Source organism: Lithobates pipiens, unplaced genomic scaffold, assembly GCF_037356315.1.
Source record: "Lithobates pipiens isolate NorthernLeopardFrog02 unplaced genomic scaffold, aLitPip1_a1.2 Scaffold_16, whole genome shotgun sequence".
NCBI lineage: Eukaryota > Metazoa > Chordata > Amphibia > Anura > Ranidae > Lithobates > Lithobates pipiens.
Window position 1 is genome coordinate 476,756,534 of NW_027507748.1, and position 19,003 is coordinate 476,775,536.

At 43.0% G+C, this 19,003-nt stretch overlaps 2 protein-coding genes across 2 annotated transcripts in view; one reads left to right on the forward strand and one right to left on the reverse strand.

Moving 5' to 3' along the window:
- Nucleotides 1–19,003, reverse strand: part of UBAC2 (UBA domain containing 2) — a 348,299-nt gene that overhangs the window by 250,316 nt on the left and 78,980 nt on the right. The window lies entirely within an intron of this gene.
- On the forward strand, nucleotides 2,761–17,651 carry GPR18 (G protein-coupled receptor 18). The gene is made up of 2 exons (XM_077482974.1): nucleotides 2,761–2,891; nucleotides 16,577–17,651. The coding sequence occupies exon 2, from the start codon at nucleotides 16,605–16,607 to the stop codon at nucleotides 17,595–17,597; it is 993 nt and encodes a 330-aa protein (XP_077339100.1). The 5' UTR covers nucleotides 2,761–2,891; nucleotides 16,577–16,604; the 3' UTR covers nucleotides 17,598–17,651.

Genomic DNA, 19,003 nt, shown 5'->3' on the forward strand with positions numbered 1-19,003 from the left:
ATAACTATTCGAGGGGCTGCTGCACACAGGTTTTTTTTCCATCATGCATAGAATCCTAACCCTAAGCCTTAAGAACCACTATTAAAACCTGCTAATGTGTGACCTTATATAGTTTAATCAGTTCAGTAATTCTAAAAGTTCTTGTTGGGAGCAACTTTCTGTGAAAACTGATGCAGCCACCAGCACAAGGGACAGCTTGCTGTGATCACTCACACAGTACTGTCTCACATGTGGGCTTCGGCCAATTCGCAGCTGATGTCACAGAGCCACTCTAGACTCTGAAAAGGTCTCAGCCATGCTGTTGGGATTTAACCTCCCTGGCGGTATGATTCGTTCTGGTTTTAGGTGCTGAAAGCAGTACAATTATTTTGCATGGAAATTTGGCGTTTTATATTGTAGTCCTGTAATTCTTAGGAATAACTCTCTTAAATCTGTCCCAACCAGAGTCTAGCAGACATCCCGGGTATGATAAGGTTTATAATATAATAAATAATAATAAAAATTGTTCAATAATGTAATCAAATCCTAAAACACTGAAAAAGGGACACTTTCTGGTTGCTATGGACAATCTCAAAAATTCCAGCCATAAAAAAAAAAACAGTATTTATAATATAAAAGTGCATGCAGGGCACTGCACAGACTACTAGGGACAAAGGGGGTGTGTATTTTTTTTATACAGTACTGTAACCTGTAAGATTACAGTACTGTGTGTGTTTTATGCGTTTTTACTTTTTTGAATTTGGCGCCAATCTCCGCTCCCGTGCGCCGTAACGTCGCAGGGAACGGAGCTCTGCGGCATTTCGGGCACTGTGTGAATCGAGCGGAGGACAGCTCGATCCCACAGCGCTGAGGACATCGCTGGATCCAGGGGACAAGGTAAGTAACTTCTCCCTGTCCTCCCTGTATCCAGCGATGCGATCCCGAGTCTGGCTCGGGGTTAATGCTTGTGGAACTAAAATACCAATCCGAGCCAGACTCTGGATCACCGATAGGGAGGTTAACCAGCTGCCTGATTGATAGCTGGCCCTGGCTCAGAATATTGCTGAGAGCTGTGTCTGCACTCTCACCTACCCAGTGCTCCAGTGAGTGATGAAAGGACAGATCAGAAAGCAGTGACTGTCCCAACAACTCTGAGTAGACAGAGTAACTGAGCAATCAGCAGTCATGTGACCACTCAGTTCTCTCTGTTAAAGCCAATGTGGGACAGTTGTCACATCATAATGATGCTGTAGCACAGAGGCTTAATATTAAGGTTTTCTATGTACCCCATACATTTACTTTTGGCTGTTTCTATTTTGCTTCCAAAAAATAGTAATAAGTTTGACTGTTACAATAAGTGTTATGTTGCCCTGACTGGTAGCCCTTTTAGGGCAAAGTGGCACACCCATGGCATTCTTGTCCATACTGCAGGTTTTTCTCCCTTCCTGGCCTTTCACAGCTTCCAAAAAGTAGACTTGTTGGCCTTGGACAGCTTCCTCTCCCAGAAAGTAGGAGAGTAAGGACAAACAGAAAATGATACAATATACAGACAGTAAGTTCTAGGTTAGAGGAGGAAGTGTCCTCAGTATAGTAGGAGAGGCTGGTGTGCAGAAGCTGGTGGCAGAAAGCACAGGACAGTGAGGAAGAGGGAATTCTCAGGGAGAGTGAAATCATGGGCTGCATGGGAGATAGCCACCTATAGCACAAAGAGGCCATCCCCATTCCCGTCAGGCACCAGGGAGATGCACAGGGCCAGAGGTGCATCTGAACTGTCTACTGTGGTGCTTTTTTGTGAGTAGAAGAACCTGTAAATAAAAGACTATGAGTGAGCCACAAGCTACTGGTCTGGTGAGCAAAAAAATAGTACCTAAAAGAGCTGCTAGGGACTAGACTCCAGCAAGAGAGAAAAAACAAGTTTGCGAGAGGAAGTCAAAAGTGTGGAGTGAGCTATGGCCTGAACTCCAGGGATCGCACTGCCGACCTGAAGACACCCACATCAGTGGTAAAAGACCCTTTTGACAACCCCTTATTTGATTTGAACCTGGTTTACTTGCCATTGTAACTTTGTTACTGCCAAGCACCATTTCCATTATTACAATCTCAATTTGAGAATAAGTGCTCCATCTACTCAGTGGTTTAGAAAGGACAAAAGAATAGTAGCCATACAATTTATTCCAACTTGTGGTGTTCTCATTTAAATGTTCTATTGTGCGTTGTTACATTGTTGTCAGCTAGGTTGTTTTACTCTTATCCACCAAGTGTATTTGGCAAGCTCTTTCACAGATGATAAGAGGGAACAAGAATCATAAACCCCGCTTTAACATTGGTTTATACAGTTACATGATTATTTCCATAAAGCACAGGAAAACCAAACATCTATTTGCAGGTTTTGTCTTGGCCTTAATAAAGCCTTTTTACCACCTACTGGTGTGCTGGTGAGTTGTCCCGTTTAGGGTGTGCCAACACTGGGAATGGCAGAAAGTCCCAACAATCCAGCAGCTCCCAAGGGAGTAATTGCTACAGATACATTTAGGGTAACTCTAAAAGAAGTAAAGAGACATCTATAGGTATAGTTATATGGCAGCAAACATGGTAAGCTTATTTATACACAGGAATGCATTACTTTTGTATCCCCAGTGTGAAGACAAATCATTTATTCCAAGATGCATGAAGCTCACCCACTACTGTTTTCTGCATCTTACAAATATGGGCATTTACTGAGACTGATTCCTGTGAGGTCTAAGGGGAGGACAGAGCAACAGCTTAGTAAGTCATACAGAACTGATGTCTGTTCACACTTTATTTTCACTTCCTGACAGCCAGTGTTGTGAACTATCAAGAGGAGGAAGTTTAAAGAAGCAGTTTGATGAGAGCACAGAGAAGAGTTGAAAATGTCCACCATGCATTAACTGGTAAGTGCAAAGCATTTGCTTTCCTGATAAAATAAAGTAGGTCAGGATTATATATGCAAAACAGCAAGTACGAAATGTTAGATTTCAGGTTTAGCAAGGGAATTTTTGAATTACAGATAGAACTGCATAATTTAGCTACATTCATGATGTTGTGACACTTCCAAAAAAGGCAAGTGGTAAAACTCTAACAAAAATTTATGAAATAGCTTTAAGAGGTCAAGATACTCAAGAAAGTGTACACAGCTTGTTGATCCTGAACAGCCACAAGCAGGCCAAGATCATGGGTTAGCCAGCTTCCTATGTCTGAAATACTCAAACCATACAATTTCCCTGCATATTTTATGAATCTCGGTTCTTATGGCATCTTGGAGTTTTTGAGTGCTCCCACTCAATTTTGCATGTTATTATTATTATTATTATTATTATACAGGTTTTATATAGCGCCAACAATTTGCTCAGCGCTTTACAACCTGACGGCAGACATTACATTTACATTACAATTTGGTACAAGAGGAATCAGAGGGCCCTGCTCGTTAGAGCTTACAATCTAAAAAGGAAGGGGCAATTGATAAAAAAAGGTAAATAGCTGTGGGGGATGAGCTGATGGAGGAAGTAAAACAGTGTTAGTTAGAAGCAGGATAGGCTTCTTTGAAGAGAGGGGTTTTCAGGGATCGTCTAAAGATGGATAGATTAGGGGACAGTCAGACAGATTGGGGTAGGGAGTTCCAAAGGATGGGAGAAGCTCTGGAGAAATCCTGGAGGCGAGCATGGGAGGAGGTGACAAGGGAGCTAGAGGGCAAGAGGTCTTGAGAGGACCAAAGAGGGCGGTTTGGTTGGTATTTTGGGACTAGGTCAGTGATGTAGCTGGGGGCAGAGTTATGGATGGCTTTGTAAATTATTGTTAGTACTTTGAATTTTATTTGTTGGGTGATGTTATGGAACCTCCTGTTGCATTCCCTGTAGGTAAAATTCTGACAAGTAGAATGGGAACCCATTATAATGGCCACAGAATGTGTGTTGTTGAAAATCATGCACATACAGTGCCTTGCGAAAGTATTCGGCCCCCTTGAACTTTTCAACCTTTTGCCACATTTCAGGCTTCAAACATAAAAAAATAAAAATACATTTGTGAAGAATCACCAACAAGTGGGACACAATTGTGAAGTGGAACGAAATCTAATGGATTTCTGAAACTTTTTTAACTACTAAAAAAATTTAAAGTGGGGCGTGCAAAATTATGCGGCCCCCTTGCGTTAATACTTTGTAGAGTCACCTTTTGCTGCGATTACAGCTGCAAGTCGCTTGGGGTATGTCTCTATCAGTTTTGCACATGGAGAGACTGAAATTCTTGCCCATTCTTCCTTGCAAAACAGCTCGAGCTCAGTGAGGTTAATGGAGAGCGTTTGTGAACAGCAGTTTTCAGCTCTTTCCACAGATTCTCGATTGGATTCAGGTCTGGACTTTGACTTTGCCATTCTAACACCTGGATACGTTTATTTGTGAACCATTCCTTTGTAGATTTTGCTGTATGTTTGGGATCATTGTCTTGTTGGAAGATAAATCTCCGTTCCAGTTTCAGGTCTTTTGCAGACTCCAACAGGTTTTCATCCAGAATGGTCCTGTATTTGGCTGCATCCATCTTCCCCTCAATTTTAACCATCTTCCCTGTCCCTGCTGAAGAAAAGCAGGCCCAAACCATGATGCTGCCACCACCATGTTTGACAGTGGGGATGGTGTGTTGAGGGTGATGAGCTGTGTTGCTTTTACGCCAAACATATTGTTTTGCATTGTGGGCAAAAAATTTGATTTTGATTTCATCTGACCAGAGCACCTTCTTCCACATGTTTGCTGTGTCTCCCAGGTGGCTTGTGGCAAACTTTAGACGAGACTTTTTATGGATATCTTTGAGAAATGGCTTTCTTCTTGCCACTCTTCCATAAAGGCCAGATTTGTGCAGTGTACGACTGATTGTTGTCCTATGGACAGACTCTCCTACCTCAGCTGTAGTTCTCTGCAGTTCATCCAGAGTGATCATGGGCCTCTTGGCTGCATCTCTGATCAGTCTTCTCCTTGTGTGAGCCGTTTAGAGGGACGGCCAGGTCTTGGTAGATTTGCAGTGGTCTGATACTCCTTCCATTTCAAAATGATCGCTTGCACAGTGCTCCTTGGGGTGTTTAAAGCTTGGGAAATCTTTTTGTATCCAAATCCGGCTTTAAACTTCTCCACAACAGTATTACGGACCTGCCTGGTGTGTTCCTTGGTTTTCATGATGCTCTCTGCGCTTTCAACAGAACCCTGAGACTATCACAGAGCAGGTGCATTTATACAGAGACTTGATTACACACAGGTGGATTTTATTTATCACCATCAGTCATTTAGGACAACATTGGATCATTCAGAGATCCTCGCTGAACTTCTGGAGTGAGTTTGCTGCACTGAAAGTAAAGGGGCCGAATAATTTTGCACGCACCACTTTTCAGTTTTTTATTTGCTAAAAAAGTTTAAAATATCCAATAGATTTCGTTCCACTTCACAATTGTGTCCCACTTGTTGGTGATTCTTCACAAAAAATTAAAATTTTATATCTTTATGTTTGAAGCCTGAAATGTGGCAAAAGGTTGAAAAGTTCAAGGGGGCCGAATACTTTCGCAAGGCACTGTATATCTTACCTATAGAGTTCCCAAGAGAGAACAAAAATCTCAGGAACTTTAGCTTTCCACTAAATACCAAAAAAAATTTAAACAAATTTGTAGATGGACTGACCCTTTAAAAGGGATGCTGATGCCTTTATAGTAAGCACAAAAGAGTCTCAGTGTAATCCTCTAAAGCTGCCCAGTACCCTCCAACTCAAATTCACTGTCCAGGTGCACTTTCTTCTGCTCAAATTTACTGCTTAACCACACCTCTTCAGCACAATTTCACCGACTGCACGTGCCCACCACTTTCACAATACTTTCAAAATAATCACTTTTTTTTCTTTATTACAAGCATTTATATAGGACCAACAATTTCCGTAGTGCTTCACATACTGTGAATCCACATCAGTCCCTGCCATCAATGAACTTACAATCTAAGGTCCCTAACCTCACTTATATACAAACACTAATACTGGGTCCAGTTTATATAGGAAGCATTTACCCTACCTGCATGTCTTTACAATATGGGGAGGAAACAACAGTACCCAGAGAAAACCCACAAAACCCACACAAGCACAGGGTTGGGGCAGCGTGCCACTGTGTTGCTTCAATAATGCTCACAAATTGATTTGCCTACAAACTTTTTTTTTAGCCACAAATAATATTGCTTCAGTATCAAAAGTAATACAATTTTGTTATCAGATCTATAGGCCCAAGCTGAAATGTAAATGTTCATCTGGTTCAAAAGTAGTCTACAGGTGTGAAGTTCAAGTGGCTCAATATTATAACTGTACAAACTTACTAGGAATTTAAATTTCACCTTATTAAAAACTTTACGCTATCTGGAGTATCATGAATAATTTCTGTATGTCAACTACCTGATCTTATACTGTACACACACAAAATAAAATATATTAATTGTCTATAGAGTATTCCAAAAAAGAGAACACAAATTATATTTATCACAGACAAGAGTCTCCAATAAGTAAACTTCATGTATCCTAGATGGTTTAAAGTGGTGTCCAAAAAAAATAATAATAAATATATGCTAAAGATAGCAGTCAGAATAAAAAAAACAGGAAACCAAAGTTACTGGATTATTCACCTAATTTACCATCAAGCTAATAAAAGGTGCAGGATAGGCTGGTGATTAACAGTTTCTGTAGTATGGTTACCTTCCCCAAAAGCTTTTAAAAATAGATAAAGTCTAATAGATTTGTGACAAAATAGTGAAGGTTTTGTATATGACAAAGTTTTATTTTACAGAGAAAGTATGCCCATATGTAGTGGTGTAGACTGTAACTTGCTATTTACCATGTTGTGATAGGATATATCGTAAGCAAGTGACCAATAGTGAAACCAAGTTTAGAGCTTAGAAAAAGGAACAACAAGTAAAAGGAAAGCTAGCTAAAACAGAAACCCAGACAGGTCTTCACAAAAGTGCAAAACCAAGAAGGTAAAATACCAAACTACCCACACAGTTAAACACGTTATGAGCCCACCTAAATAAAATTGCAACGGGGAAATAAATGACCACCGAGCAGATGACATAATACACCCAATCATGTTGTCGCTCAAATAACACTTCAGCCAACAAACAGTCTGTTTTCTATGCCATCATTCCAGATTATTTGCTTCAAGGGGAAGGAATTGGCACTAATAAAATTAGCTACGATTTTCTACAAAGCAGAGCTTAAATGTAAAAATATCCTCTGCCTCAGGTTTTATACACTATAACCTCTCCTTTGCCTGCGATTTTCCAAACTGTTACCTAGGAAGCCCTCTGGCTTCAACATATGTGCCCCTTACTGATTAAACTAAACTAAAGCTATTTACTTTCTCAGCCCCATTTTAAGGCTATTGCGGTCTCAATATTTAGTATAGTGGGTCTGTAATAAATACAGTTGTGTGAAAAAGAATTTGCCCTCTTTCTGATTTTTGTTTGCATATTTGTCACACTTAAATGACTCAGATCATCAAAAAATTTTATTATTACACAAAGATAACCCAAGTAGATACAAAATGCAGTTTTTAAATGATGGCTTCATTTATTAAAGGCAAAAAAGCTGTCCAAACCTGCCTGGCTTTATGTGAAAAATGAATTGCCCTCCTAAACAGCTCTCATGATTGACTTGCAGTCATTCAAGGGTATGCCCAATATCGCAGGGATAGAGAGGGTAAAAAAAGGGGAGGGGTATGCCTGTATATCAAAAGTGATGTACAAGTGAATGTCAGAGATGACATCACTAAGGGAGCCAGGGAGGAGGTGGGATCCTTATGGATGAAGGTGCTAAGGGATGAAACTAAGGGGAAAGTAATACCGGGAGTATGCTATAGGCCCCCTAACCAGAGGGAGGAGGTGGATCTCCTATCACAATTTGGATTAGAGGCAAGGATGGGAAGTGCCATCATAATGGGGGACTTTAATTATCCATTAAGACTGGGTGGAAGGATCCGTGCATTTATCTAAGGCATGCCACTACCAAAATGTCTAGCACGACAATTTAATGGGTCAGATGGTAAAGGCACCAACTAGAAACAAAGCGTTACTAGATCTACTGATTACCAACAATGCAGACCTGATCACGGATGTGGAAATACAGGTCAATTTTAGGAAACAGCGATCACAGGTCAATTTGTTTCAGTATAAATCACACTTATAGGTAAGAGCATATTAAATAAGGCCATTAGCCAGTGCATTCCAATGGGAAATAATTTGAAAAGAGCTAATAAAAGTCCTGGGTGGCCTAATTCCAACATAAAAATGCATTTAAAAGCAAAATAAAAGGCCTTCAAAAATACAGCATCAGCATTCCAACTTTACAAAGAATACAACAAGAAATGTAAGGGTGCAATCAGGGTGGCTAAGATAGAACACGAAAGTCACATAGCGGAGGAGAGTAAGAAAAATCCCATGAAATTCTTTAAGTACATAAATAGTAACAAAGGGAGGTCAGATCATATTGGTCCCATAAAGAATAATGAAGGGAATTCTGGTTTCCAAGGATGGAGAGATGGTGAAGGTATTGAATTTATTCTTCTCCTCCTCAGTCTTCACAAGGGAATCGGGGGCTTCAGTAATCAAAACTGCAATGTTTATCCTCATGACATGTCACAGGAAGCACCTTCATGGCTAACAGAGGACAGAATTAGAAATAGACTTGAAAAACTCAACATTAATAAGTCACGAAGACCAGATGGCTTGCACCTGGGGGTCCTTAAGGAACTTAGTCAAGTAATTGCCAGACCATTGTGCCTAATTTTTTTGAACAGTCTACTGAGGGGAATGGTGCCAGCCAATTGGAGAAAAGCCAATGTAGCACCAATATTTTAAAAAGGGCAGAGATACACCCCTGGTAATTACAGACCAGTTAGCCTAACATCAACAGTATGCAAGCTCTTAGAGAGGATGATAAACGGACTATATACAAGATTTTAGTCATGACAACAGTATCATTAGCAGTAATCAGCATGGATTCATATAGAATCGTTCTTGCCAAACAAATCTATTAACCTTCTATGAGGAGGTGAGCTGTCATCTAGATAAAGGAAGGCCCGTAGACATGGTGTATCTGGGTTTTGCAAAAGCATTCAATACAGTTCCCCATAAACGTTTACTGTACAAAGTAACGTCAGTTGGCATGGACCATAGGGCGAGTACATGGATTGAAAATTGGCTACAGGGGCAAGTTCAGAGGATAGTGATAAATGGCGAGTACTTGGAATGGGCAGGGGTGGAAAATGGGGTCCCCCAAGGTTCTATCCTGGGACCAACCCTATTTAATTTAATTTATTCATAAACGACCTGGAGGATGGCATAAGTCGTTTAATCTGTGTATTTGTGGACGATACTAAGCCAAGTAGGGCAATAACTTCTCCGCAGGATGTGGAAACCTTGGAAGAAGATCTGAACAAATTAACGGGGTGGGCAACTACATGGCAAATTAGGTTTAATGTGGAAACATTTAAGATAATGCATTTGAGTGGTAAAAACATGAATGCAATCTACTGACTGGGGGGGGGGGGCTATGGGGCAATCTAGGATGGAAAAGGACCTGAGGGTCCTAGATTACAGGCTAAGCAATGGCATACAATGCCAAGCTGCTGCAAGCAAAGCAAACAGAATATTGGCATGCATTAAAAAGGGAACTCCAGGAGGTAAAACGCTAATTCCCCCACTCTAAGACTCTGGTCAGGCCGCACCTGGAGTCCAGTTCTGGGCACCAGTACTCAAGAAGGATGTGTTGGAAACGGAGAAAGTCCAGAGAAGGGTAAAAAACTGATAAAAGGGTCTGGAGGACCCTTTAGTTATGAGGTAAGGTTACAAGCACTGAACTTGTACTCTCCGGAGAAGAGATGCTTGAGAGGGGATACGATTTCAATGTACAAATAACATACTGGTGACCCCACAATAGGGAAAAAATGTTTCCGCATAAGGGAACTTAACCGCTAGCCGACCAGCCACTGTCATTATACTGCAGCAAGTCGGCAAGATGCCGCGAACCGCCATAGCTGTACGCGCAATCGTGGGCACGAGAGGCAGAACAGGTGTGTGTGCGTGCGTGTGTAAACACACAAATCCCTGTTCTGTGGGGCGAGGAGGGGCAGATCTTAAGTGCCTACTAGCTAGGAACCACAATCTGTCATTTCCTCCAGTTACCCCCACCCCTCTACAGTTAGAACGCACACTAGGGAACACAGTTAACCCTTTGATCGCCCCCTAGTGTTAACCTCTTCCCTGCCAGTGACATTTATACAATAAATCAGTGCATTTTTATAGCACTGATGGCTGTAGAATTGTGAATGGTCCCAAAAATTTATGTGTGTATGTATAGGTTACTTTTAAATCGGGACCCCCCCCCCCCCCCCCCCCCCCCACCATTCCTGTACCATTAGAACTGCTTTTGTAGGGCTTGTGTGTGATAGTAGCCAGGACTTCTGCTCCTCTGAAAAGCAATCCATGCACAGATCACTTTTCAGAGGCATTTGAAAGGCGGTAAAGAGGCATTATGTTGCCTCCTCACCACCTGTTTTAAGCCCATAAATGCAGCATCACTATACTGCAACTGTTCAATCCACACAGTTGCGGGGGTAGTTGCAGTGCAGGCCCATTCACCCTGGGTATACCTCCAGCTGCAGCCACAGCATGTGTACACCCCCAACTGCTCCTTCTGCAGCTAAAGGGGAAGAAGTTGGGGGTGGTAAAAACAGCTTAATCATGTGGTTTTATTGCCCCTCCAACCTGACATTTAAACAAGCCCTTGGTTCACATCTGTGTGGCTGCGTGCTGAGTGTAGGGCAGCCCACTCATTTCAATGGGCTTCCCTACCCACAAAAATGCAGGGAAAGAAGTCCCCAAGCTTTTTTTTTTTTTTTTTTTTTTTTTTTTTTTATTGCATTGCACCAAAAGCACCCCACATTTTCCAATTTGTGGGGTAACAATAATTAATAGCCCCCCTAAAGATCAGAGCATTCGTCTGTGTGTCGGGAACGTGCACGACAAAGGCATTAGAATTCTTGTTGGGCAGTGTATTATTGCTCGGACGGACACACTTAGACCGAATTTTAATGGTTCAAAGAATGACAGGTAAAATGGTCGGCCCTCACGCATGTTCACTTAATCAAATCTGGCCCTCTTTGAAAAAAGTTTGGACACCCCTGATTTATAACAAGCCCTCATTTTCTTTTGTAGCTATAGACATTTTGTAAAGTTCACAACAGAGACTTTGAAACCTTAAAGAAAGATTCCACCCAAAAAAAAAAAAAAAATATTAAAAGCCAGCAGCTATAAATACTACAGCTGCTGACTTTTAAGAAATGGACACTCACCTGTCCCGGGTTCCAGCTATGCCAGCAGCCGAGGCCGATCGATCGCTCAGCTCTCGGCTGCTGCCACCACCATTCTAGATAAGGGAATCAGGAAGTGAAGCGAATTGGCTTCACCTCCCGGTTCCCTACTGCGCATGCGCGAGCCGCGCTGCGCAATAGGAAATCTCTACGCTGTCACTGGGACCCGTGTGTGTCCCAGCAGACAGCGCGGCAGGGCAGGAAATGGCGTAGACTCCCACGGGAGTCAATGCCCGGAAGTGGGTGAAAATACCTGTTTTTGACAGGTATCTCCACCCCCCTCCCCCCTGAAAGGTGTCAATTGTGACACCGAAGGGGGGGAGGGATCCGATCAGCGGAGGTTCCACTTTAGGGTGGAATCCCGCTTTAAATTTGTTTCATATTACTTTCTATGGAAAGCAGATCTTAGAAACTTATCAGCTTTCTAATGAATGAATGAATGAATGAAATACTTATATAGCGCACAATGCGAACTGAATAGCCTCTAGGCGCTGTGGCGAGCTTTGATCATCTGCTAAAAGAGGAAGGTCTTGAGTTTTTTCCTAAAAGCCAGGTGATTTTCTTCCAGGCGGATGTTGATTGGTAGAGCATTCCATAGCCGAGGCCCTTGGACAGCGAATCTCCGATCCCCCTTGGATTTATACCGGGCTTTGGGCAGGAGGAGGAGGTTTTTGTTGGCTGATCGAAGACTGCGGTTTGGTGTGTAATGATTTATTTTCTCCATTAGGTATTGCGGAGCTTCTCTATGCACGCATTTGTGGGTGAGGCAAAGGGTCTTGAACGTGATCCGATTTTTTACGGTTAGCCAATGTAAGCTCCTCAGTGAAGGAGAAATGGATTCCCAGGGTTTTTTTCCTGTTATCAGCCTTGCCGCCGTGTTTTGGATCAGTTGTAATCGCGCAAGTTGATATTGTGGTAATCCTATGTAAAGCGAGTTTGCATAGTCCAGTCCTGAATTAATGATTGTTCCAACTACCACTGCTTTGTCATTCTTTGGGATAAAAGGGATGAGTCTGCGAAGCATGCGCAGCAGATGGTGAGATCGACTGACTACAGATCCTATTTGCGCATCCATTGACATTTGTGCGTCTAAAATAACCCCGAGACTCTTCGCTTTGGTCTTTGGGGAGATAGTCTGCCCAAAGACGGTTGGTGGAGACCAGGAGGTTTTGGTTGCGGGCTTATGATTTGGGTGTAAGATAAGAACCTCTGTCTTTGATTCGTTCAGCTGGAGGGAGTTGGTGGTCATCCAGTCCTCTATTGATTTGAGGCAGTTTTCAAGTTGTTGTTGGTGATCTTTTTTTCCATTGATCCGGAAATAAAGTTGCGTGTCGTCAGCGTAAGAGTGGAAGCAGAGATCTGAGCATCTGATGATTTGAAGGAGTGGGCGAATGTAAATGTTGAAGAGAACGGGTGACAACGGAGAGCCTTGAGGGACTCCGCAGGTGACTGCCCGAGTTTCGGAGAGGAATTTTCCTAGTTTCACTGTCTGTGACCGATTTCCTAGGAAGGACGCGAACCAATGGAGATCTACGTCTTGGACTCCGGCTACTTCTGTGAGGCGGACGAGTAGAGTATTGTGATCTACTGTATCAAACGCTGCACTTCGGTCTAGCAGTACGAGGAGACACGGCTCTCCGTCATCTGCCGCTTCGAGGGCGTCATCCCAAATCTTGAGGAGAGCTGTTTCTGTTCCATGACCCGGGCGGAAGCCTGATTGCAGCGGGTCCAGGAGTTTGTGAGTATCCAGGTGAAGTTGTAGCTGATGTACTACAGCTTTCTCCATGATCTTAGAAATGGTGTTGAGGCTTGTAATCGGCCTACGGTTGTTTGGATCCTGAGGGTCCAGGTTTGGTTTCTTGAGTAGAGGTTTGACGATGCCTTGTTTGAGGATGCTGGGAACAATCCCTTCATGGAATGATCGGTTTATGAGGTGGGTTATGGTTGGAGACACGATGTCGGAGCATTCTTTCAGTAGTTTTGTGGGGATGATGTCAATAGGTGAGGTACTGTCACGCAGTTTATTAATTATGTTTTTTGCGGTGTCTACGGTAATTGGGGATAGTGAAAATTTTGGCGGTTGCGGTATGTTGGTGCAGACATCCTCTTTATGTATTTGCTGGCTGAGGTTGGATGTTTTCTTCTGACAAATTGTTTCCCTGATGGTTTTGACTTTATCGATGAAAAAATCCGACAGTTTGTCACAGTAATCCTGGGATTCGCTTTCTGGGGGTTCTAGGCACACCGGATTCATTGATTGATTAACCAGTTTAAACAGTTCCCGTGGTTGGTTTGCGGCCGTTGAGATTGTATATGAGAAGTGGTCCTTTTTGGCTTTGAAGATTGCTTTCCGATAATTCTCTGTCAGACCTTTGTAGTTAAATAGGTTTTCCTCGGTGGGATTTCTTCTCCATGTTCTTTCCGCTCTTCTGCGTTCTTGCTTTAGTACGGAGAGGGAGCTATTAAACCATCCAGCATTTTTCTTCCTGATGAGAGCCCTGCGTTTTGGTGCTACCGAGTCTGCTGATTGCAGTAATGCCTTGTTCAGGGAGTTGAGTGTTTCCTCCGTAGAGTGGTTTAAGGTTATTGTAGATATTTTTTTGGACAGAGTGGTTTTGAAGGCTTCGGAGTACAGTTTTTTATGCGATCTGGTCCAGTGCGTTGTTACAGGTTTCCGTTTTGCGTTGGTGATGTTGGTAGTGATTTTGAATTTGATGGCGTGGTGATCCGTCCATGGCAGAGTTATGTTGTCGAGTATGTTGACGTCGATGTTCTGTTTGAAAATGAGGTCCAGGGTGTGTCCTGACCCATGCGTGGGAGTCTTTATCAGTTGCTGTAGACCCAGTTCTTCTAGTTGATTGATGCAGGCAGTCGCGATGGGGTCTTTAGGCTCGTTTGCCCAAAGGTTGAAATCTCAGAGTGCCAGGAAATTTTGGAATTTTAGGGTGTGCATTGCAAAGGATTCCGTGAGGGGTGAAAGAAGATTGGACTTTGGTCCCGGTGGTCTGTAGCACAGTAGTATATGAGTGGTGTCATGGGGTGTTGGTTGAAAATGTAGCGTCAGGGTTTCCATAAAAGACACTGGGTTCTGAGATGATGGTTTAGTGAGATCCAGGTGACCTTTAAAGATCACTGCTAGGCCTCCTCCTTTTTTCCCTATCCGGTGTTCGGTTAGGATCCTGTAGTTTTCCGGCACCAATTCGGTGAGGATGGTGTTGCAGTCAGAGGTTAACCAGCTTTCGGTGATGAAGAGGCAGTCTACATTGTACTCGATGATGAAGTCGTGTACTTCCAGTCTATGTTTGACTGCAGACCTGGCATTAATCAAGGCGCAATCTAATTGTAGTGGTCGAGTATATGTCTTCCTGTGGTTGGGAGCTGGTTGTCGTCCGGTTTTTAATAGTTGTTCTCTTTGAAGTATTTTTTGTATGGAAGATGGCAATGTGGTGTTGATGTTCCTTAGTCTGTGCAGAACTTCAGCTGAGTATTTGAAGTAGCACATGGTTTGTGGATGCTGTTGATGGTACTATGGGCCTAAGATGATGATCCTGATCAGGGTATTGATCCTGAGGTGGGGCTAGGTATCAGACTTGCCGCCGTGCTTGAGGCTATTAGCGCGCAAGTTGATCAGGGGATGCCTATATGGATGCGGAAGGAGTTGTTGTATTCGGTTGCTGGCTGTTCCAGCTGCCTTTACTTAAGGTGGAGGTCTCCGCTTAGAAAAGAAGTCTGGCTGTGATCTGGAATAGTCGTCCTAGGATAGCGTAAAAAATGGAAAGGAGGCCGGAGGTAGGGGTATGCTAACCTATGGTTGTTCCAGAGGAAGGCGAAAAACCCCCTGACAGTAGCAGCCAAATGCACCAGTGGGGCAAAAATTCCTTCCTGATACCCGTAGGCGGTCGGACGGAGTCCCTGGAACAATCACTGGGGGGGGGGGGGGAGTGGGGGTGCAAGCTTACCTGGCTGCGGTTGTCCCCTTTAAACACTCTGGTTCCGGTGAATCTGGCTTGCTGTCAGCCTGACGTTTCTGGAAAGCTGTCTGGTTGCCCCTTGCAGTGGGATCTTTAAAATGGACACAGAGCAAGTGCTTCTTAGGCCAGGGGTCAGGGCTCTCATCTCGGACTAGTAATTAACCAGCTATTGGGAACTAATTTAGCGGTACATGAATTGGACTAATCTGAGGTGTGAAATTGGGCTGATCTGAGGTGTAAAGATTCAGGATTTTGGGTTGATCTAAGGTGTGAAGGTGCAGGAATTGGGAAAATACGAGGTGTGAAGGCACAGAAATTGAGGCGATTTAAGGTGTGAAGGTGCAATAATTAGGGTCATGTGATATGTGAAGGCACAGGAATTGGGGTGAAGTGAGGTGCGAAGGTGCAGGTATCGGGTGTGTTCTGAGGTCTTTTGAGCATTAACTTCAGCAATTTGAATCCCGGGCAGATTTGCCGCGAATCTGGCCATGATTTGAAAGCACTGATGTGTGAATGGCAAATCACAGGACTCGCATTTGAGATGCCATTCATTTGAATGATGCCTCAAATCACGGCGCGGGTCTGGCGCAATAAATCGCGGTGCAATCACAGCAACACACATCACGGGAAGCATGCTGCCCAAAATAAGTTCAGCAGCTACTTTTGGCCAACATGCTTCCCTCAATGCTTGTTGCTGCGCAATTTATTGTGCAGCAGACCGGCGCCGTGATTTGAGATGTCATTCAAATGAATGGCATCTCAAATGCGACTCCCGCTATTTGCCATTCACACATAAGCGCTTGCAAATCGCGGGCAGATTCGCGGCAAATCTGCCGGCGATTCAAAACGCTGAAGTATGAATGCAGCCTTAGAAACTGATGAAATATGGACTTCAGAGGTCAATGGAAAATGGATTTGTGTTGTGATCTTTGAGGATGTTATAATTTTAAATTACTTTGATTAGTCAAAATTACACACAAATCGATAAAATAATGCATGTGCTATAAATGCATCTGTTCTATGCAATAATACTTTTATTGAACTAAAAATATCCACTTTTCTTTCTGTTAAAAATAAATAAATACTTTTGATTGTTAAAAACTAAAAGATATGGTAATGAAAATATTACCTACCTCCTGTAGCCATTATAACATTATAACTGCAAGTTATCTGCTAAATTATTAACAGTTGTTATTTTACATAGTATTTATTCTATACTTTTGTGTTGTAGAGCACCTGGGATTGCTTAACATACAATTATGGATATTGTAAATCAAAGTCAAACTCGTGCTCCAGATCTCTGGTTGTTTCAAGAATATGGAATTCCTGCACTGGTATATTACAGTATTGTCCTCCCAATTGGACTGTTTGTTAATGTCACAGCACTCTGGGTCTTTAGTTGCACCACTAAAAAAAGAACAACGGTTACTGTGTACATGATGAATGTGGCATTGCTAGATTTAATGTTTTTACTTTTTGTCCCTTTCCGGATATTGTACTATGCCAAACAATCCTGGCCCTTTGGAGACGTATTCTGCCGGATTATGGGTGCACTTACTGTATTTTATCCAAGTGTGACATTATGGCTGCTTGCTTTCATCAGTGCGGATCGGTATATGGCCATCGTACAGCCCAAGCAAATCAAGGAACTGAAGAACATCTCCAAAGCAATGGCAGCATGTTTTGGAATTTGGATAATGACAATAGTGACCACAACCCCTTTGCTCTTTGTATATGAAGACCCAGACAAAGACTTGAATTTTACCACTTGCTTTAAAATGTTTGATCTCATCCACTTTAAACGAAACAGTATTTTGAACTTTGCCCGCTTAATTTTCTTTTTCCTAATCCCTCTGCTCATCATGATAGGCTGCTATGCCATCATTATCTACAGTCTAGTGAGTGGAAGAACTTCTCGGCTAAAGCCCAAAGCAAAAAGAAAATCTATACAGATCATCGTGACATTAGTTGTGCAAGTTCTGGTCTGTTTTGTACCATTTCATGTGTGTTTTTTGCTACTCATGATCCAGCAGGCACATGACCACTACGTGTTATGGGGGCAGGTGTCTACCTTCTTGATGAACCTGAGTACCTGCTTGGATTTAATCTTGTATTACATTGTCTCAAAGCAGTTTCAGGCACGAGTCATCAGTGTCATCTGGTACCGCAACTATCTGCGCAGTGTACGTAGGAAAAGTATGAGAACGGGCAGCATTCGTTCCTTGAGCAATGTTAACAGTGAAATGATTTGATAAATGTACATTTACTAAGTGGATAATTTTAATTAAAAATACATGATAAAAATATGATTAGAAATTTCATTTAAGTGTAGCACTGACCCCCGAAGGAGCTTCTGGTTTTATTGGGCTTACCGTTACCTTCTTGACCTTGTCTCTGTCTAGGGTTTCCCATGGTAGATGGCCCAAAGAAATGTAGAACCTGACACTGAATCTTCTTTTGGGTTATTTATTTGAAATAGAAACAGAATCTCTCAGTTTAGGGTAGAGGGTTAGGAGGAAGTTCAGGTACTTTGGACTGTCAAAAATGGAAAGTTTTTATAGAAGAAATCCAGAGAATAACCTTTTCACAGCTGGATTTTCACAACCCCCAGATAGACCTCCTCGCACTAGGCCTAGCAGCCGGTAAGGTGTTAAGTAAAGTCTCTGCCACAGACTTTGAGCGTAACTGAGGGACATTGACAAATTTATAGAGCTATCATACGGTACCAGTAGCTCTCAGCCGGTCAGGCGATACTGTACGAGTGTGGATTCATGAAGTGTCCTTCAACTGAGCCTCCAGGCTCCTTCGGAGAAGACAGCCTTGTGCACAGCCTTCTCCTGAAGAGTCCTCCCCTGAATGCTTCTCCAGTTGCTGGGCCTCTCCTTAGATGAGACGGCACCGGACCACCCTTGAATCACCCGGCCTCAATATCCATTCAGGCCTGTCCCTGCAGTTGCTTTGCCTTGGACTATCCAGCCCCGAGACTTGGAAATGCATGGCCAGGAGGGCCATGGAGACTGGTCAGGAGGACTAGAACCAAACAGACAGAAAAATCCTCTGGCCGGAACCCCGTAAAACATGATATCAGTACCTTAAATACCACCTCCCAGAATGCACAGCAGGAGAATACATCCACTGGGCTGTTTCGGAGAAAAACGTGGCACTCAATACACCGAGCGAAACTGCGTTCTACCACTTGCCGGCGGTGACAGCGACACCTGCGGCCAAGAAGAACCCAGTGCAACCCAGCTGAACTGGAGCTGAAATCATAATTTAGTAAAATTAGCCCTAAAACCCAACTGTGGTTTCAGGAATATTAACTTTCAAAAACATATAGCGCATGCTTTTGCAGCTCCTCCCCGCATCAGATAACCCCCTAGGAGGGGGTTACCTTGCGGGTGCGCTCCTGAGTCTAGCATTTGCGTCCACGGACACAAATGACGGACTCAGCCAATGGCTGCCCTGCTATCAATGTATCCAATCAACCCTGTGGAGAGAGGGACAGGGCGTCCCTGCTGAAGAAATGAAGGGGCTCATGTAAGTAAAACGGGGGGGGGGGGCATAGGATGCATTAAGGTGAAAAAACAAAAGGGTTTACAACCCCTTTGAAAGGCTGTGTGACAGAGCGAATTTAAAAAAAAAAACAAAAAAAAAAACT